Raw genomic sequence first — 21,825 nt, 5'->3', positions numbered from 1 at the left:
AGATCCGATACCCCCGAGTGCAGCGGACCAGAAGAGCGCGATTGCGGGAATGAAACCTAAAGGTAACGCAACAATCCAAACGAACAAACTGGACAAATATGCGGTCCCGAAGTCAGCTCCACAAAACGAAGGAGCAACAGGAGACCAATCCGCAGCAGCTGAGACGTCCTTAGCTTCCATAATGGCGGCCATCCAAGGTCTAGGGACCACTCTCGAGACGAAAATTGACAAGATGTCAATCGAAATGAACCTCATAAGAGCCGACCTCAACAAAACATAAGACAAAGCCAGAACCAACGAGACTGACATCCGGGATCTCCAAGCTTCCTCCAAGAAGCTCAAGCATAGTCAGCGAGCTGGTCCACCAATACCGTCAAGTGGCCCTGAAGCTTTAGGACCAAGAAGAGAGGGCACGCTGGAACAACATTAGGGTGGTAGGAGTTCCGGAAGGTTTCGAAGGGCCTAGTATGGACCTCTTCCTTGAAGACTTGATCCTTAATCACCTAAAACCGAAGCGGCTCTCGACCATGTTCACCATTGAAAGTGCACACCGGGCGCCAATTCCCAGACCCAAACCAGAAGCGTCCCCGAGGACCATAATTGCGAAAATCCTCAACTACCGGGACCGCGACGCCATCCTGCAGGCCGCCATACAACTGGGAGACTTGCACTACGAAAACGTAAGTCAGATTCTTTACAGACTTCACGCTTTAAGTGCAACGGGAGCGGCGCCCCTTTGACGGGGGTGAAAGCGGCACTCCGACAAGAGGGAATAAAGTACATGATGATCTTCCCCCGCGAAGCTTAAAATCATGACTGATGGCAAATCCCTCTTTTTCACTACACCATCGGAGGCACAAGACTGGCTGGACAGAGGCACCGCACAGACGTCGAATGGAGAGACACTCGAGCAAAGTCACCGGGATCATCAGACTGGAGATCAGACACCGACAAGCGGAGTCAGAGCTCCTGGCGATCGAGGTCAAACAGCCCTGGCGCAAAGGCCACACAGACACTAGATGGCCCACACGGACTGTGGAAATTGCATTTACAGACCTCGACAAGCTTGCAATGTAACGTATAAACATTTCTTACGATACCGGGGGTTGGGGGTTCTCAGTACGGCGCCAACCAGGCGACGGTTGTGCTCTCCACGCCTGTAGCTGACCAGAATACTACACTGAAGGCCAGATGCAATACCTGACTTTGACTGCTCGAACTGAACTGGCGGACTGGCCCCGCCATCCTGTAGGCACAAGTTGGATTATCAGGCAGAGGGCAGGGTAGGGTATGCAGCGCAACAAGGATCCTAGCATAATCTGGGTGCATTAGCCGGACAAAGTATGTAAGGTACGGGGACGGGCCTTTAGCGGCTGGAGTTGGTGCTAGCGCATTTCCCCACCTAACTGTTGACCGGGGGTGGGAGTTTTCTTTTTTGGGGCAATAGGCCCTATGCTAGTTGGGGATGTGGGTTGTTCTAAACCTAGGTGGCAGGGTAGCGGGGGGGGGGGCGGTGGGGTTTGAAGCTTCCATGTTGTGTACGAACTGTTTGTAATGTTTGGGGTGGTCCAAGTTGGTCATGCAGGAAATAGTGTGATGGAACGGTGTTGCAGGTTGTTCGGATCGTGTGAAAAAATAGCCTCCAGCGATGGCAACGATGTGGGATAAAAGTTTAAAGATCCTAAGCTGGAACGTCCACGGGCTAGGGGACAGGCTTAAGTGGGGTATAGTTCTCCAATTTGTCAAGACATCTCCCAGATGTCTTATTGCAGGAAACCCATCTTATCGGTAACAACTGTCATGCACTTAATAGATGTGGCTATACAATGGCGACACATGCCGGCTTCACAACAGGGTCCCAGGGGGTGGGCATTCTGTTGCGACGTACCTTCCCATTCGTCATTGAACATTCAGTGACAGATCCACTGGGATGGTTTGCGGCGCACTCTGGGAGGTGGGAGGGCGCACACTTAACCTGTTGACGGTTTATATTCCACAAGGTCTCCAAAACCAATCATACCAGCATCTGGGCAAGCTTCTCCCCTCCCTTCCCGAGGGGCAACTTATACTGGGTGGGGCCTTTAACGCAGTAGTATCGGGTGGGCTTTATAGGCACCCGTCCCGAATCATCGCTACAGGACACATGTGGCTCTCTAACCTCCTTGAAGCATTCGGCTTAGTAGACCTCTGGCGCATGCGCCACCCGAACCTCCAACAATACACATTCTTTTCTGGACCACACCGCACCCTCTCCAGGATAGATTGTCCTTATGCCTTTGCAACACGACACTCTCATTCAGGAGATCAAGCACCTGGCACGGGGCATATCCGACCATTCCCCCATATGGGCCCACCTCTATAGGGGAACAGAAGGTAGGCTGTATCGCGCCTATAAACCCCTGGTTTCTCCACAACCCAGAGACCAAAACAAAGATAACCCGCTCGATTGGCCAGTACTTCCAAGAAAACGAAGGGACAGTGGAGTCCCCTGCCATCCTTTGGGAAGCGTTTAACACTGTAATTAGGGGTAACTCCCTCTCAGCGATAGCCCGGCAACGCAAGAAAGTGAAAAGCAAATGCTTACCATCGAGCGCGACCTTCTTAATCTCAAAAGGTCAGCGCAAGCAGATGGAGACACAGCGGCTCTGCATCAAATGCAGCTTAAGGCGGCCGAATACAAGGCATTGGCTACGGAAGCCGCTAAGAGCCTTGCGAGAGACAGGGACGGGCGACTATACGACCAAGGGGACAAAGCGGGCAAAATGATAGCCTGGCTGGACAAAAACCAGAAAGCGCAGAGAGTAGTGGCAGAGCTCAGACAGTTCGGGCACCCTCCTAACAAACTCTGGAGATTGTTCGTGAGTTCGCCGCATACTTAAACAAGTGTATCAAAAGGGTTCGGAGCTCTCGGAGGACTCCTCCACGCTCTTGGCCGACATCAGGCTGCCTACCCTCTCCAACACAGACAGAGAGGCCCTGGAGGGTACACTCACCGAAGAGGAGCTGGCCACGGCGAACACGGACCTCCGGCCTGGGAAAGCCCTATGACCAGACGGTCTATCGATCGAGCAGTACAAGCTCAAGCCGGATGGCCTGGGTCCTCACCTGAAGCGTATGTTCGAGGATAGTAAAGTTTTGGGGAGACTGCCGAGAGACCAAAGCATTGCCACATTGGTGACCATACCGAAAGAGGGAAAACCCAGAGATTTGTGCCTCTTATAGGCCAATCTCACTATTAAACGCCGAACCCAAAATCCTTGCAAAACTGCTCGCAAACAGGCTCAAACCGATAATAACCAAATTGATCCACCCAGACCAATCGGGCTTTATGCCACACCGCAACACCGCACTTAACTTAAGACGACTTCATGGTGTATTGGGACGCTGCCACACTATACAAGAAGATGCAGTGGTGGTCTCGTTGGATGCCACAATGGCATTCGACACGCTTGAATGGCCATACCGGATGGCGGTCCTCAAAAAGTTGGCTTTGGCCCTAATTTTATTGGGTGGATACGGCTCCTCTATACGGACGCGCTGGCTCAAGTTGTCAACAATAAAATATCCGATGTGTTCACCCTGGAAAGGGGGACGCGACCGGTTGCCCCCTCTCACCCCTGCTCTTTGTACTCTCCCTTGAGCCGCTTGCGGATTGGATCTGGCCGGACTCCTCAATACGGGGACTCAAATGGGCCGAGGGGTGGGAGGATTGGAACTCGCTCTACGGAGACGATATCTTCTTGTATCTCGCTTCCCCTTATAAATCACTGAGAGTAGCCTTGGACATATTCACGAGTTTCGGGAAAAACTCCGGCTACAGTATCAACTGGGGGAAATCGTTGCTTTACGTCTTGCATGGCATTCCCCCCCCCCGTCAATGCCACGCTGCTGCCCGATCCAAACAGCCACAGAGGGGTTCACGTATCTTGGTATTTTCATCACCACTGACCTGACAGCCCGCTATGAGAGGAACCTCCTACCACCCCTGCAGAGGTTTAAACAAGATACCGCCACCTGGAAGAGGCTTCCGTTGTCCCTGTTGGGACAGGCGACTCTTTTCAAGATGACACTGCAGCGTTTCCGATATGCTCTCCAGAACTACCTGTACCTAGTCCCACAGAGGTACTTTAAAGAAATAGAAGCTACCCAGAGGGACCTATTATGGGCCGGAACACCACGTATCTCACGCCATAAACTTCCTCTTGGCTGGTACGATGGGGGTATAGCACTTACGGGCATCAGGAAATACTCCCCCCTGTCATCCCCTCTAGAGGACAGCCTGTTTGACGGTCATTTGCCAGAAAAGGCCATCTCCCTCACATACAAAAAACTCATATACCACACCCCTGACCCCCTAATTGAACTAAAGAGAAAGTGGGAGAGTGACGGTCTGGAGATAGTTGACGAGGAATGGAGGGAGGTGCTTTCTTCCCCCAAGGAAGTGGTAACATCAGCAAAACAGAGGCTGATTCAACTGAAAATATTACATCGAACATACCTCTCTGGTAACCGACTTGTATTTATGGGCAGGAGTGAGGGAGGGATCTGCAGGAGACAGTGTTGTCTGGCAGGGACATTTATGCATATACTTTGGGAGTGCCCTTAGATACAAATCTACTGGAAACCGGTACATGAATGTATGCGTACAGTTTGGGAGGTAGAAATGCGGCTTGAAACCAAAAGGTGCCTCTTAAAACATCTGGGAGCCCACAGACCTGACAGTATAGGGCAGAATATGGGCGACGCTTGGTCAGACTATAGCAAAACAAAACATTGCACGCCTATGGGAGGGGCAGGAACACCTCCAACCCTTAGCGCGTGGAAGAAAGACATGGACTGGTGCATGCTGCAAGAGAAGACAGTATACGTTGCCGGGGTTGCTCCCGGAAATGGATAGCAATATGGACAAAATGGAATGTGTACCGTGGCAACCTGTGTGAGCCTCCCCTGATCCCATCCTTGACAAACCATTAACGCCTTAATTTGATATGTAATCTGAATATCTTATACTATATAACAACGAAAGTTGTGACATCTGTATGCGATCCTGACTATGTAACACTGTAACAAGTAATGATTTCCTGCGTGTAACGACCATCATGCTTAACTGTACCAATAAACAGTTATAAAAACTAAAAAAAAGTTGAAACTTAGAAACTTTTTCTAATCAAATTACCAATGTTATCCTATGGGAGGAAATTCACTTAGCAGGTAAGTGGGGTTATGGTTACTTTTTCGGGTTCAGTGTTGGATCCTGGATCCAGCACTAGTATACCACCTGTAAGCAGTTGATAGAATGCGTTTGTTATACAGGCGGTTTTTAACGAATATTTAGAAGTTTGCAAAATTGACAGAAAAAATTTCACAGAAAAACAGTCAATGATTTCCTATGGGAGAAAGTTCAAGTTACCAGTAAAGTGTGTTTGCGTTACTTTTGTAATCCACTGCTGGACTCCTAGTACTGGGACATCAATCTAAAACTGGTAAGTAATTAAGTTTCACAGTTGGTACAATTTTTAAAGAATATGTGTAGTTTGCAAAAATCGAGAAATTTCACAGAAAAACAGTCCATGGTTCCCTATGGAAGAAAATTGAGTTAGCGGTAAGTAGGGTTGGTAATGAAAAATTTCCTAGCTAACGTAACGGAAAGTTTCAACTCTATTAAGGACTCGGAGGCGAGGATTATGCCTTCTTTCTTCACTTTAATGAATAGCAACGAATATGATAACAGAAGACTTCATTTCCCATGAACCAAAGGTAAAGAGTAGTCGAAAAACAAACACATGGTAACAACCAATCCTCAATCAGGAACAGTGTCCAATCAGGGGCCAGCCAACCCAACATAGTCCATCAACAGTGTCCTCTCCCTCTTTCGGAGCGTGTAGCCAGCAACCTTCGGCCCTTCAGGAATCCTGTATGTGTGTATCCGAGCCTGAGGGCAAGAAGAATATATTACCGCAGGAAGAAACTGCCAATTGCAAAGAAACTGCAAAACAACATACATTGCAGCCTACCTTGACTTGACATGCCATATAAATGTCCAAACCAATTACTTACAGCAGTGACTTATCGTGTCGTAAAAATGCCCAAAACCAATTACTTACAGTAGTAGGGGGAGGAGTGTCCTCCAGGAGGCAAGGGCGAGATAATCCCCGCCTCCGAGTCCTTAATAGAATTGAAACTTTCCCTTATGTTACCTAGGAAATATTTCATTCCATGTCAGGACTGGAGGCAAGGATTATGCTTGTTTAAAGCTTGCCCACAACCAAATGAGCCATATACAGAATCGGTTTGAAGTAAAACAGTTTGAAAGTAGAGTCTGATGACCAGTCCGCGGCGTTGAGGATATCCTCCAAACGCGCCCCTAAGCTGAAGGCCTTTAAAGCCATCGCACCTCTTATGGAATGCAGCCCAAACCTGCTAAGGCTGATGCCGGCCTCCTGCATCACCCAGCAGACCTACCTGGCGATGGTGGGTGAGGAACCACTTTAAAAGGTTTCCGAAGTGAAATGAGGAGTTGCCTCTCTCCTGGAGGACTAAACTCTTCGGTCATCTCCTCATAAGCTTTTAGGCAACGAACCACACAGTTTCAGGAAATTGTGGGTAGGAAATCATCCTGGAATGGTACTTCGTGCGTCTCAATAATGTGAACGTCACACCATCCGGAGTAAAGACTCTGCCAGAAGTGTCTAAAGCCTGCACGTCAGACACCAGTCTGCAAGATATCAGGCACAGAAGCATGGCCAATTTTGCCCGAAAGTTTCTTCCTTGAGAGAAACCTATTCGGTTGCCAAGATAAAAACAGGTTGACAACCTGATTCACATCCCAGAGCTCGGAATAACGAGGCTCCGGAGGCAAGGAAAGGCAGATGCCCCACAGCAGTCGACAAACCAGGGGGTGTTCACCCACAGGTGCCCCATCCACCGGGACGTGGCCAGAAGAAACGGCCGATCTGAAGGTATTCACCGACCGCTTGCCGGCGAACTTGCGCTGTTGACCTTGTGATCATCGCAAAGGGAGGGAACGCATAGCTCAGTTCTCCGCTCCAATTTTGGAGGAATGCTTCTGTGGCGGCTGCCAGAGGATCCGCCGCCAACTGTTAAAACGCGGAATCTGGTGGTTCAGCCGGGATGCAAAAAGATCCACCGAGAAGGGGCCCCAAAGGTCGCTCAACCTCGCAAAAACAGACTGATCCAAGCGCCAAAGGCTGGAATCCCGGAAGTGGTGCGACTGGAAGTCTGCTTCCGAATTGTCTCGGCTGGGAAGCTATTCCGCCGTGACGGAGACCTGACTGTCTAGGCAGTGCTGCTAGAAACTCGCCGCCAGATCTGAGCGAGCTTTCGATCTGGTGCCCCCCAGATGATTCACATAACCGACCGCCGACACGTTGTCCATTTTCAGGAGCACACAAGACTGCACCGTATCCTTCATCCAGCAACGTACTGCAAAGGATCCCGCCATAAGTTCCAAGCAATTGATGTGTAACTTCTCTTCTTCGGGTGAATACAACCCTCCTGTAGAGAGGTCCCCGCACCTTGCACCCCAACCGAGCCTGCTTGTGTCTGGTTCTATAACCAAGTCTGGGGTGGAACCGAAGACTGCCATCCTGTTCCACGCCTCCATATGGTCCAACCACCATTGAATCTCGGCTCTTGCCTCGATAGACAAAGCGATCTTGTGAGAATACGGATACCCCTTGCGCAGGAAGAAGCCCTTGAGACGTTAAAGTGCTCTGTAATGGAGGGGCCCGGGAAGATAGCCTAGACCGATTCCGACAGAAGACCCACTACCTGAGCCAACTGGCGGAGGGAAATCCGTTGTTTGGTTAGCACGTGGCGTAACTCGTGACGGATCTTGGAGACCTTCCTGTTCGGAAGACTGAGAGTGGATGACGTGGAGTCTATGATGAACCCCAAGAATGTAAGGCTCTGTGTAGGCTGTAGTAGCGATTTCTTCTCGTTTATGACAAACCCGAGCTCTTGAAGCGCCACAGCCATCTGAAGGTGTTGTCCGGAGACGGGGACAGGTTGCCATCAAGAGCAGAGCGTCAAGGTAAATGATCATTCTGACCCCCCCTGGACCGAAGGTATTCCACCACCGGTCTGAGGACCTTGGTGAAACACCAGGGAGCTGACGAGAGGCCGAAAGGGAGAGACGTGAATTTGTACGTGCGATGACCCCTGATAAATTGAAGGAACCGACGGTGGGGCTGGAATATCGGGACTACCAGATAGGCGTCCTTGAGGTCCAGGTGGACTACCCAATTGAGGGGCCGCAGAACGTCCCTCCATCTTGAAATGTTGGTAAACTAACCATTGGTTGAACTCGCTCACGTTTATCATGGGTCTCTTGCTGCCATCGGTCTTGTCGACCAGAAAAATGTTGCTCAAAAAAACCCCGGGGTGAGGAGTAGTAAGGGTGATAGCGCCTTTCATGAGGCTAGAAGAAACCTCTGCGTCCACCAGAAGCGTGTCCTGTGCAGAAAACTGAATAGGACGGGGAGGGGCTTTCTGCACTGGGGTCCCTTGGAACTCTATGTGGAAACCTCTCACAGTTTGCAGTACCCAGGCATCATGTGTGATGGTCAACCAAACGTGAAAGCACCCTGCCAACCGCCCCACTATGCCTTTTGGGGAAGAAGGAAGAACTCTTACCTGGGCTAGAGGCTGCTGCTCCTCCCTGGAATCATTTCCCCTTACCCTGCCGTCCGCGTGTGGGGTAAACATTTCTGAACCGGGATTTGTCCTGGTACTGTCCGGAGCCTGTTTGATCTGTTTGGCGTTGCTGACGACCGGCTGAGCGGCCCCTACCTCGGCTGGCCCCGCGAAAAACACGGGGAAACCCCTTCTTGATGGTGGACTGGGCTCGATCTAGATATGTGAAGGTATTCACGAATTTACCGAGCTCCTTGACGAAGGGCTCGCCAAATAAACCACCTTGGGCAATAGTGCCTGCCTCTTGAGTCCGCCAGGTCCCCTAGCTTCGGGTCAATTTGTATAAGGAGGGACCGGCGGCGCTCGGTGGAAAGGGCACAGTTAGCGTTGCCCATGAAGATCACTACTCGCTGTGCCCATCCAGGTAAGGTCTCGGGAGAAATTATGGAGCCCGATTCCTTTGCTTCCTCCGCCATATCTAGAATTTTTGTGAAGGGACCAAGAGCGTCCAGGAGTTTATCCTGGCAGGCACTCCAGGATCTGTCAATCCCCTTTTTGGGGTCTCTTATTAACTTTTGGAGAAAGGTACCCATCCGAGGGTCAATTTCAGGCATAAGCGACACTTTACCCTCCAGGGTGGGGCAAGGACACTCCGCCCGAAGGCAGTTGAGTGCTTCCTTCTCAAGGGGATGGCTGATGTGGGCGGCCACGTATGCAGCTACCTTGTCAGCTGGCGCACAGTCCGAGGACCGTGGGTTGATTATATTGTTAGGGTCCAGCATATCCGAGGTACTCGGAGGGTTTTGAGAGGTGCTAGGGAGAGATGGAGGGACTGGGTGTGAGAAAGTGCCATCTTTCTTGCATGGTATGCCCCCACTTTTTGCTGAATGTACTTTGACTGAGTGTGCCCTGGACTCCTGCCAATCAGGGGCCCTGGGCCTATGTTCCTTCCCTAAAACCCAAATTGGCAAACCCTGGCCACATTTCAGCCCCTGGTAAATTGCACCCTAGGTACCCAGGGCCTTGTGACCAGGGAAGGCCTCTAAGGGCTGCAGCACTATTTGTGCCACCCTTAGAGGCCCTGTACCCTAACACAAACACATTGCCCTTGCAGGATGAGTGTCTGGGTACAAGACAGAGTCAACATGGCACACATCCCTGTGTGCCATGCCCACAACCGACACTGCCCTGGCATACATCGGCCACCCCTCTAGCTGGGTGCCCTATGCCAGTGGTGTGGACACAGGAGCATGAGCCCTGTGCCCCTACAGTACCTGGGTCCATTCCTGGGCACTGTAACCATTTAAGAGTATATGGTGCTGGGAGCTAGTCACACTAACTCCACAGCACCATGATGGCAACACTGAAGACTGAGAAGTTTGGTATCAAACTTCTAAGCACATTAAACCCGCACTGATGCCAGTGTGGGATTTGATGTACAATGCACTACAGAGGGCTTCTTAGAGATGACCCCTGAAACCTAACCTGCAATCCACGTCCTGTCTGAGAGGCTTCCTGGGCTGCCACACAGCAGACATGTTGCTGGACCCCTGGGTGGAGAGCCTCAACTCTCCTGGGCCTGCAACAATGCACATTCTGGGCGAGGTGCTAGGTCTCCTCCCCCAGAATGGGCATGGGGGAAGCTTCAAAGGCATGCTGCCTTTATGAAATTCTCCAGGCCACTTGCTGTACTCAGCAACTGGCCCCCACTGGTTCTGACCCCCATTCTGGCGGGAAGACTGGCCGGAAACTCCAAGTAAGGACAGGGGATGTGCCAGCCCTGCCAACCCCACCCTTCAGGTGGGGGAAGCAAGGTGAAGCACATCTCCAGGCCCTCGCCATCTTGAAGATGGGGAGCCCTACCCAGTCAGGACTAGGCCACTGCCCCCCTACGATTTTTAAAGAATATTTGTAGTTTGCAAAAATCGACACTTAGAAGAAATTTCACAGAAAAACAGTCAATGGTTTCCTATGGGAGAAAATTGAGTTAGTGGTAAGAATGGTTGGGAGTACTTTTCAGGGTCAGTGCTGGGCACCAAGATCCAGCACTGGGGTCTCTCCTAATAGCAGGTGAGTATTTCAGAAGAAGCCAGTCAATGTTATCCTATGGAAGAAAAGTCAGTTATTCGCTTTTGGGTAAGTACTCGGCTGGCAGAGTTAAGGTGCTGGGCATAGACTCAGGGGTCTCCTAGGGTCAGGTAAGTACAGTTGTCACACCCTCAGCGGCACAGGGGCAGCTGGGTGCAGAGTGAGTTGGGCCCAATGTTACCCTATGGGAGGCAGGGGGGGCCTTGGTTGGTGGCTGCTGACTAGCAGGCCACGCGGCTGTGGGAGCTGGGCTTCTGGTCACTTGCTCAGGGCAAATGGGGAAGTAGGTAGGAGTAGAAGTTGCACTGCCAGGGCCCCTCGGGCGGCTGGGTGCAGGGTGCTTTTGAGCCTTTGGGAGCTCAATGGATTTCAATGGGAAAGCTGAAGGACAAACAAAGGCTGCAAGCTCGGAGACGAAGATTCTTCAGGTGTGCCCACCACTTCGAGAGGTAAGTTGGGTAGTTGGAGGATAGGTAGGTACCCAGGCGTCTGGCACAGGGGGGCCGCAGGGCGCCGGGTGCAGGTGTGCCTTTTGATATCGGGAAATCATACCCTCTGTTGATCGCGGTTGGGGGGGGGGGGGGGGTCCCTGGTTCTGTGGCTGCAGGCGTCGTCAGGAGCGTCTAGGTTGGTCCTTGGGTGCCAGATTCGTGGTCAGTCGCCGGGGGGACGTCCGTGAGGTCTTTGTCCACTTCAGCACAGGCCAGGCTTGGCGGGTGCAGAGTGTGCAGGGTTCACGGTTCCTGGCTGGTGCCAGCGGTCAGTTACTTGCTTTGAGCAGTGCCACTGCTCGTGGGAGTCCCAGATGCTCAGAGTCACAAGGTAGCCAGGTCCTCTGGGGTTTGTGAGGTTGCTTGCCACGGGAGATGCCGGGATTTAGCAGGTTCGAGGGTCGACAGGCCAGTAGGGCTGGGGCCAAAGCAGTTGGTGTCTTCCTCTTGTTAGCAGCTGCATGGCAGGTCTTCTTTCTTCTTGATCTTCTTTGCTGTTTCGAATTGGGATCTGAGGAAGGAAGGTTCAGCGTTCCGCTAAATACTAAATTTAGGGGCGTTACAGGTAGGTAAATGGCAGGGACCACTGGGTCCCTGCCCTGGGGTGGGTACACCCCTGTCCTGCCACTCTCCTGTGGGAGGGGGGCAGTAGCCTAGTCCTGATTATTCAGGGCTTCCCATCCTCAAGATGGCGAGAGCCCGGAGATGTGCTTCACCTCGCCTCCCCCCACCTGAGGGGTGAGGTTGGCAGAGGCTGGCACACCCCTTTCCTTCCTTGGGGTTTCCAGCCAGTCTTCCTGCCAGAGTGGGGGTCAGAACCGGTTAGGGGCCAGTTGCTGAGTACAGCAAGTGGTCTGGAGAGGCTCACAAAGGCGGCATGTCTTTGAAGCTTCCCCTGCCCATCCTGGGGGAGGAGACCTAGCACCTCGCAAAGGATGTGCATTGTTGCAGGCCCAGGAGAGCGGATGGCTCTCTACCCAGGGGTCCAGCAACATGTCTGCTGTGTGGCAGCCTAGGCAGCCCCTCAGACCAGACAGGGATTGTAGGTTAGCTTCAGCGGGGATACCCTAAGATGCTCTCTGTCGTGCATTGTACATTAAATCCTGCACTGGCATCAGTGCGGGTTTAATGTGCTGAGAAGTTTAATACCAAACTTCTCAGTCTTCAGTGGAGCCATCATGGTGCTGTGGAGTTCGTGTTGACTATCTCCCAGCACCATATACTCTTAAAAGGCAGCACTGCACTTACAGTACCCAGGAATGGACCTGGGCACTGTAGGGGCACAGGGCTCATGCACCCACACTACGGGCATAGGGCACCCAGCTAGAGGGGTGGCTGATGTATGCCAGGTCAGTGTATGTTGTGGGCATGGCACACAGGGATGTGTTCCATGTCATCTGTTTTGTTCTATACCCAGACACTCAGCCTGCAAGGGCAGTGTGTTTGTGTCAGGGTGCAGGGCCTCTAAGGGTGGCACAATAAGTGCTGCAGCCCTTAGGGACCTTCCTTGGTCACAAGGCCCTGGGTACCTAGGGTACCATTTACCAGAGACTGACATGTGGCCAGGGTTTGCCAAATGGGGTTTTAGGTTTCAGCATAGTTTTTAGGGAAGGATTGGCAGGAGCCCAAGGCACACTCAAAGTACATGCAGCAATTCAGCAAAAAAGTGGGGGCATACTGTGCAAGAAAGATGGCACTTTCTCACACGTAGCTATGTTGAAAAATAATGCGGAATATATATATATATGTGTGTGTATATATATATATATATATATATATATATATATGTATATATATATGTGTGTGTGTGTATATGTATATATATGTATATGTGCATTTCCTTGTACAAAATGTATACTACTTGTTTAAACTGTATAGATATTCCTTAGGTTTGCTTAACAAATGTGTATTTTACTTATGGTTCCAAAAAATATGTATTAATGTATACTGTAAACGTGCCAACAGGGGAGTTATTTGGCAAAGATAATTGAGGTATTCAGTGATATCCAAAAGTAACATCGTGACTTAATTTGTTCTAGAAAATTAGGGAAAGCATAAGAATTTTGCATAAATCTCATAATCAGCTGTATACGCTTTTTAGCATGTTATATTGAAATTAAACGTATAGAAACTCAAGGAATTCAAAATAGAGAATCTTCCTTTGTACATTGACAATGTGTCTACAACAGAGCATAAATCTGGAAATTTTAGACATCTGACAATGTACTGTTAATTCACTCTCAATTAAATACAAGAATGTCCATCATGGTATTGTAACACACATTAGAGTGATGCGAGTGGTCCAAAGGAGCGATGGGTTCGACGTTTTGATCTCCGAAAGCAAGTATCCACAAGACCATCTTCAGGACTGTGCTTATGCAGAGATGTACTGAGGATCCCACTTCAGGTTGGGAAGATGACTAGGCTCCTTAAAGGTAGGAGTCCTTTAGCAGAAGGCTACTAGAGGGATGGGGCTGAGGGATGATCCTTTGGGGACACCGCTGATCTTCTGTGGGATGGTGGGAGACAAATTCTCAGTTCTTCCTTTGAGTATGAGGCGATCAATTTGAGGGTGTCTCCTTGAATTTCGATGTGGTTAAGTCCGTTGATCAAGATGTGATGGGAGAAGGTTTCAAAAGCAACGGACGGGTCCTGAAGGATGAAAGCCGCTGTCCAGGAGGGCCCGGATGTCGTCTGTGGCAGTGATTGGCTCGAAATCTCGATTGGGAGATATCTAGGATGTTGTTGTGATCCAGGGGTGTGGTGAGCTGTTGGTTGATTGCATTCTCGAACGTTTGCTGGAAAGTAGAGCAGGTAAATGGATCAGTAGTTATTCAGTTCTGCTGGGTCTGCATATAGTTACTTCAGGAGGGGTCTCCTGCTTGTTTCCAGTCCTCAGGGAAAAAGGCCGAGGTGATGGAGGTGTTCAGGACCTTATGAGCTTGTCTCCAGTCGTCTTGTTTACGAGGTTGAAGAGATGGTGGGAATAGGGGTCTGTGGGTGCTCCTCTGAATGCATGGAGTTCATGATGAAGATTGTGGTTTGAGTTGTGAGAGGGCCGCAATGGGTGAGCAGGTCTTCGGAGTTAGTGTTCGTGGGTGTGAGCAGGCTAATGTGACGGGTGGCTGGGCTTTGAAGTTTTCAAAGATGACTGAGATCTAGTGGAAGAAGTCTGCCAGGGTGTCGCACAGTTCTTGGGAGGGGGAGATGCAGTTCTCGGATGCTGTAGTGTTGGAGAGCTCCTTCGCAGTGAGAGATCATGTTACTGGCAGTGACGTGCTGGATTTCAGCTCCACCGTGAACTAGCTGGTTCTTCTGGTGGGTCTTTTGGATTTGGCTGGCTTGGCGGTGCATTGTGTCGACGCATTCTGTGATCCACTGGAAAGGTTCTTTGTGGCCTGGTCTTGGTTGGATGTTGTGTCTAGGAGCTGGGGGTTGAGAGATTTGTTCCACTGGCCTTACGAAATATTTTTCCAGTTTATGCATATGGTGCTGGGAGGCATGATGCCAGTGTTGGTAGGTCCTGACATGGGAAACTGGACACTAGTGGTCTGAGCTGGGAGACGTGGTTGTACTTGACTCTGTTACTGGATGTAAAAATTGGGCCGAGCACGTGTCCTGCGGTGTAGGTGGGTTCGGTGACAAGTAGCTTGAGGCCAATGCTGATCAAGCTGTCCAGAAGGTCGGTTGTGTTGGTGTCGCTTGGATCGTCTAGGTGGATTTTAATATCCCTTAGGAAGATGTAGTGCTTGAAGTCCATGGCGATTGGTGCAATGAAGTATAGTATGGCGTCGCAAAAGCTGGGGCATGGTCCTTGTGGTCTGTAGACAAGGGCTCCTCTGTTTTTTTTTTTTCGTATGTGTTGAGTTGGAAGTTGAGATGCTCCATTATCAGGGTAGAGTCATCTGGGGGAAGTCGTGCAGCAGATATTGTCCTTGTAGATGACAATTAGACCTCTGTGTTTGTTGGTTTGGTCCTGGTGTTATCTTGTAGGCTTCGTGAGGAAGATGACGTCTGGGGTGAGGGAAGAAATCGTGTCCCAGATCTCTGTGGTGTGTTGGGCGAGCAATTGTGCATTGAGTAGAATGCGCTGGAGTTGTCAAGGTAGTCTCAGTCGGTATGGCGTACAGTGGTGTTTGTGTCTGACGTCGTTGGCAGCTTCGGTGTTGCAGGTGAAGCAGCAGTGCTGGCAGGAGATGTGCTCCAGCAGCTTTTGTCATCTGCGCCCGGGATCCAGAGCTTGGAGGTCTGTGGCAGTGTAGCTGCGTGTTGGAAGAGCAAGGATTCCTGGCGCAGACTAGCTTTCCTTTGGCGCTACTCCTGCACGCATCCTCGCTGAGACCTCCATATGTAGTCCTCGGAGGTGGGAAGTAGGAAGGGAAGGCGTGGGAAGAAATGGTGGGAGCGGCGCCTAACAGAAGCAATGAAAACCATGCAGAACAGAGGGGACAGTTTCAGCAAAATCACACTACAAATGAGGAAAAAAGAAAGTTGCACCATAAAATAAAGACTTTTAATCCGTCTAGTTGCCAGCGAGCAATACCGTAGCAGCTGGGTAACAGGCACACTGACTTTACTCCTACTGTAGAAAGAAATGGGAAAAAACTCAAACTCCATCCAATACAATACTATTCTCTCATCCTTTACCTCTTTCAATATACAATCTACCTCCACATAGACTAATCTCAAACCTCATTCCATTACTATGATCTCCCTAAGATCCCGTCTTGACACTTACCTCCTCTATCCCTCCTTTTGTCCCCAGACCTCAGTGTACTACTGTGATCTCCTGAATAACCCTTTCTAGACTCTTCCCTCTTTGACCCACTGCAAACCTCATATTACTACCATGATCTCCAGAATAACACTTCCTAGACTCTTTCCTCCTGTATCCTCCTTTTTACTCCTGCCAAACCTCACCTAATATGATCTTCCAAATACCACTATCTAGACTTTCTTCCTCCATCCCTCTTTATCCTTTTCAATGAGACTAATAGACTTGCTTGTCCCCTGTTCAAATTAACAGCTAATATTACCCTATACTAATCCACCACTAATCCTTTGGGTTCCAGAATAGTGTGCTACTCGTCAAACGCTTCAAAGCCTCGTCAGGTGTAGGAAGCGCTATATAAATAAAATTACACGGTAGAGGTTTGGTTTTGATGCCCTCCCAAATACTGCAAATGTTTCTTGTGTACCCATATTGAGCTACTTTGTTGTGGTAAGGAAAGGCGGCGAGTTGAATGATTCACTCTAACTTTATTGATTTAGTAGAGCAGTGAAATGGTCCTCGATATTTACTTATGCATCAGTTAGTAGGACTTCTCACTGCTTAATGGTTCTGAGTAAGCAATGATATTTGCAGAGTTTTCAAATAACAAATTGTCTTATTGCAGGATATGAATGTACCAGAATTGCCCAACATTGCTTTGCCAATCTGTACTGCTTCCTTGCCCAGCTTCAGTTTTGGCACTATTTCCAAGTCAACGTCTTCGCCATCTACTCTTGTTGCAAAACCAGCGCTCAATATGGTAATTGTGCATTTATTATAGATTTGTAAATGCATGTGGTTTATTTGCTGTGTTTACTACATGTGATCATACTGCACATTCTCACACTGCTTTGCATTGCCACCTTTTAGTACCTTGCTGCCATAGATTATGCTGAAAAATATTGAAAGAAGTATTTGGAGAAATTAGTATATCATTACTTCAGACTAAACGTTCTCAAAAACACAGCAGAGTTGAGCAATCCATATTACCAACAGTATGTTGTACAATTATTTAGCTCTAAGTGTTAGTAGGGGATGTGTGTTGGAGGTGGGAGATTGTAATCTCACATACATTTTCGAAATTTTGCAGTAGTTAATGTTTGAATTGGCAACTACTCTGTGCCACTTTAGACACGAGGTTTAGTAAGTGAGTGGCACTGGATTATTCTTGTTTTTAATTGTGGCCTGTTTAAAGGTGCTTTAACTTTCCCACTTTGTTATTGTTTATCTGGTCAAATACCGGTTTTAAAATCTTCCATCAGAAAAGAGCTGGACTTTGGTTCTAAAATAGAACTTCAAGTCTAGCTGGTCCTGGGCACCTTAGGGCACTCTGCCTCTAAGCTGCTTGCATTTCCAGTGAGATTCTTGGAGGTTTTAGTAGAGGTCGTCATCCACCAATCCTTTCAGAACACATGACACTTTCTAGTATCAAAGCTTTTACTTTCCTTTCTTGGCAGTAATTAATGTAAATTGTTATTCACTTACTGTAATCCTGACACGTTTGGCTCAGTATATTATTCTTGATAGTAATGCCAGTTACTCCTTTTTGGGGAAAAGTTGGCTAATTGTTGGCTGGGGTTACTGCCAAAGTAGAGCTTCCCACTGCTCCTGTCATGAAGAAAACTTTCCTGCTGTGGCCCTGTGTCCAGTCCAATTATGCCACAGAATTCTTCAAGCAAGAGCTTGAGTTCAAATGGTGGGCATTGAAGGTACTTCATTGGTATGTGAACACCTGCCATCCTCTGTATCATCCCATACAGTTGAAAATACCTTATCCTATCTCTGGACCGGAGGAAAACACCGAAGATCATATTTTCTATTCCAATGCGTTTAAAGTCCGTTTTGAGTCCATCAAAATATGCAAGGGACAGAGTAAAATTAATTTTCCAAGTGTGCACAGCTTTCAAATCTTTACCAGATGATCTTTATAGCACTCTAATAAATATAGCACTCTAATAAATACTTATACAACCTCAAACAACGGTGTAGTGTTACTCATTCATGACCATTCCACCAGGGCTCAATTTGAGCCAGTGGTTTCCGGTGTTCAGCACCGGCACTTAATCACCAACACTGATGCTTTCCATGAGCACCTGTTAAGGACACATTCATTTTCGGGGAGATTAAGTGATTTGCTCACAATCACAGGCTGTTGAGCAGCCGCAGGTGCTCAAACCTCCCCAGCTCTGAAGTCCGCAGCTCTGGCCATTACGTCACATCCTCTCCTCGCTTTCAGGGTTAGTTGTTGGTTCTGCTTTAGGCGGCGCTAACAAGAGAAATGGGCTGGTGCAAGCTGCCTCCTGATGAAAGCCCAGCACATTATTTATTTATTTATTTTACAATTTGACTACTGCATTCCCCACTTGTTTGGAAAACATCCACATTGCACGCTTCTTTCTTGCTAATTGTTAGAAAAGGTCAGTTTTAAAATGTATTTAAGGTGTTTAGTAAAGCAACATGTCAACCACAGCACCTCAAGAGGTCAGATTTTTGAGTGCTCTTTTCAAGTGCCCCTTTTTTTACATGGTCACCCCCACTTTTTGCCTGGCATTTGATGCAATTTTGACAGAAGTGCACTGTCGTACAGATCCCCAGTGCCCGATCTTTTGCCCTAAAACAGTACAGTTGCCCCCCCCAAATTGGCAATACCTTTAGAACCCCCTGTAAGTCCTTAGTAAATTGTACCCCTGGTACTAGGATAAAGAGGGTCCCTCAGGGCTGCAGCACGTATTGAGCCACCCTAAGAGGCCCCTCAGCACACTCATTCAAACTGCCATTGCAAGCTGCATGACATGGTGCTGAGAAAAATGAAGACAAAACATGGCAGACCTCATTTGTGCCAAGACAGGGTGCATTATATTACATGTGAGGACATAGCTGCATGAGCAGATATGCCCCTGTGATGTTCATGTCGATTTTTGGACATTGCCAGTGAACTGGGAATCCATCTTGAGTACATGTACTGGGCACTGGTGATTACAAGCTCCCCAGCTACATAATGGCTTCACTGAAACTAAAGAGATTTGTTAGCAAACTCTGGTATTAATAAGCTCACACTGATCCCTGCCCCCCTAAAAGCCTACTGACTACTAGTGTACTGGCTGACTGGTCCTGACCAGCCTGCTACCACAGACTAGTTTCTTATCCCTGGGAAGTGAGAGCCTGCTCTCTGAGGTCAAAAACAATACCTGTTCTGGGCAAAGGTGTTGTCATTTGACACCAGGACATGCAGGAAAATTAGCTAGTTCAGAGACATGTTCCATATCGGGCTAGTACCACCCCTAAGGTGGGCTACCTGATGTGAACACGAAAACAACAGGGTTTTAGATGAAATTAGGCTCAATGGGTCAGGGATATGCCCACTCCTCTCAGAGTGGTAATATAGAGGGTGTAGTCACCCGAATGTTAAGTAGCCCATTGGCTAATTCCAGTCATTCCCTTTAACACCCCTAAATTGAGTGTTTAGGGGTACCCCTGATGCAAGGAACTTAGATTTCAATGGACCAAGAAGAAGAGGGCAAAGAAAGAGCCCGAAGAGACTAAATTGAAAACTGCTGTGGACTTTTGGCTCCAAACCCTGCCTGCACCAGTTTTGACAGTTGTGACCGAGTGACTCGTCCTGCAGCTGAGCATCTACTAATGCTCCTGCTTCCTGGCCAGCTCGATGCAGGAGCCCCCCAGGAAGAGTTACCTGTTCTCCTGAAGGTCAGATCTGAGCCCTGTACTGGCTGACTGGTCCTGACCAGCCTGCTACCACAGACTAGTTTCTTATCCCTGGGAAGTGAGAGCCTGCTCTCTGAGGTCAAAAACAATACCTGTTCTGGGCAAAGGTGTTGTCATTTGACACCAGGACATGCAGGAAAATTAGCTAGTTCAGAGACATGTTCCATATCGGGCTAGTACCACCCCTAAGGTGGGCTACCTGATGTGAACACGAAAACAACAGGGTTTTAGATGAAATTAGGCTCAATGGGTCAGGGATATGCCCACTCCTCTCAGAGTGGTAATATAGAGGGTGTAGTCACCCGAATGTTAAGTAGCCCATTGGCTAATTCCAGTCATTCCCTTTAACACCCCTAAATTGAGTGTTTAGGGGTACCCCTGATGCAAGGAACTTAGATTTCAATGGACCAAGAAGAAGAGGGCAAAGAAAGAGCCCGAAGAGACTAAATTGAAAACTGCTGTGGACTTTTGGCTCCAAACCCTGCCTGCACCAGTTTTGACAGTTGTGACCGAGTGACTCGTCCTGCAGCTGAGCATCTACTAATGCTCCTGCTTCCTGGCCAGCTCGATGCAGGAGCCCCCCAGGAAGAGTTACCTGTTCTCCTGAAGGTCAGATCTGAGCCCGTCGCCGCGCCCCCCCCCCCCCCCCCCCCCCCCCCCAACCGATTGTAAGGACACAAGGCCGAACCGGAGCTGCACACCACCAATACCCTGGGTACCAGAACCCTTGCAACAACTAAGGCCTGGTTAAATGCAGTATGAACTCTAACACTGAGACAGAGCAGCCATCGAGGGACGTTAGCGCTGCAGAGACCCTCTTCCAGAGTGCCCCTGCTGTCCTGACTTTGCACCCTCAACCGGCGAGACTGACCACCGCAAGGGCCTTTGAAGCAGTGTGACCAGCTGACCCATCTACTCTGAAGCCCAGGTACCAACGCACTGGCTGTGCCCCCCTGCTCCTGGACTTGTCCCCTAGTCCCACTCCGCAGTCTTTTTTTTAGAGTGGCCCCTTTATTTCCACTGGCGTAGCGCGCAAAACTATCAACCTGATCTGCACCTGGACACCCCAGGGCAGGTAACCAGTAACTGCTGGTGGTACTTTGGACCTTTGCTTTCTATGACACTTATTATTATTATTATTTTGTCCAAAAGTGACTATTGCATTGCTATCTTTTTTAATATTCAGATTAGATTTTTAAATAAATTGCGGGTTCTCCAAAATGCAGCTGCACATCTGCTGCTTGCCATCCCAAAATATCTATCTGCATCTCATGCCTTGCCAAACTTTCAGTAATGCGAAACCTATTGCATTGCAAAAGCCTGTTAAATCTTGATCTTACCTCCGGATCTCATGACGTTCTTTGGCAGGCCAGTGGCCTGTAGGAAAGGGCCTAAATGTTCCCCCTCCAGATTCCGACTTAGATGAATGCAGCATTTGCGCATGACTGGATGGGAGGAGGGTGTGCGAGCGAGGAGTCGAGAGATGGGCAACCAAAAGAATCAATTGGTAATGTCTGCTGTGAGGAAACCAAGCACTGAAAGGTGGTACAGATGCACAAAATTAACCAACCAGAGAAAAGGAAATTTAAAAAACAGCCCAACTAACCAACCAATAGAGGTGGGTGTGTTAAAAGTCCCCGATAGCCCATTTACCGAATACTGCATACCTCGCAGCACATGCGCTGCCCATGCTCGATCTAAAAATGGCTTTATCTGATGCTTGACAAGGCTCCACAGTTAAGTTGAAGGCTTTCATAATATATACATGTTCGAGGCATGTGGGCTGCTGAATTCATATCTGTGCATAGATCACCGCCTAGTGTTGGGTCCGGATGATTGCACATTGTTGTCCTGGAAGAGTCTTCGAAGTATCACGAGATAGGTGGCTCCTCCCCTGGACTACAGTGCGCATGGGCATCCTCTCCATCCTCAGATTGTTTTTTTCCGCCATTGGGTTCGGATGTGCTTATCTTAGCTCAAGTTAGGAAAACTTTATTTAAGGCCAAAAGCCTTTAGGTATCGTCGGTATTGTTTGCTTTCGGTATCGACACACTATTATACTTGTTCTCGGATTTATTCACACCTCTCGGACCTAGT

General features: G+C 49.0%; 1 protein-coding gene across 2 annotated transcripts in view; it reads left to right on the top strand.

Annotated features, from left to right (window-relative positions):
* NUP153 (nucleoporin 153) overlaps positions 1–21,825 on the top strand; it is a 608,884-nt gene that overhangs the window by 490,537 nt on the left and 96,522 nt on the right. For both annotated transcript variants that reach the window (XM_085607084.1, XM_085607083.1), the window contains exon 12: positions 16,631–16,765. In XM_085607084.1, the coding sequence (XP_085463210.1) occupies positions 16,631–16,765 (135 nt within the window). The remainder of the gene's footprint in view (positions 1–16,630; positions 16,766–21,825) is intronic.

The sequence above is a fragment of the Triturus cristatus genome, chromosome 5_2, assembly GCF_964204655.1.
Source record: "Triturus cristatus chromosome 5_2, aTriCri1.1, whole genome shotgun sequence".
In the NCBI taxonomy this organism is placed as follows: Eukaryota; Metazoa; Chordata; class Amphibia; order Caudata; family Salamandridae; genus Triturus; species Triturus cristatus.
The sequence above is the reverse complement of the archived record's forward strand: the minus strand, read 5'-3'. Positions and strand labels throughout refer to the sequence as shown.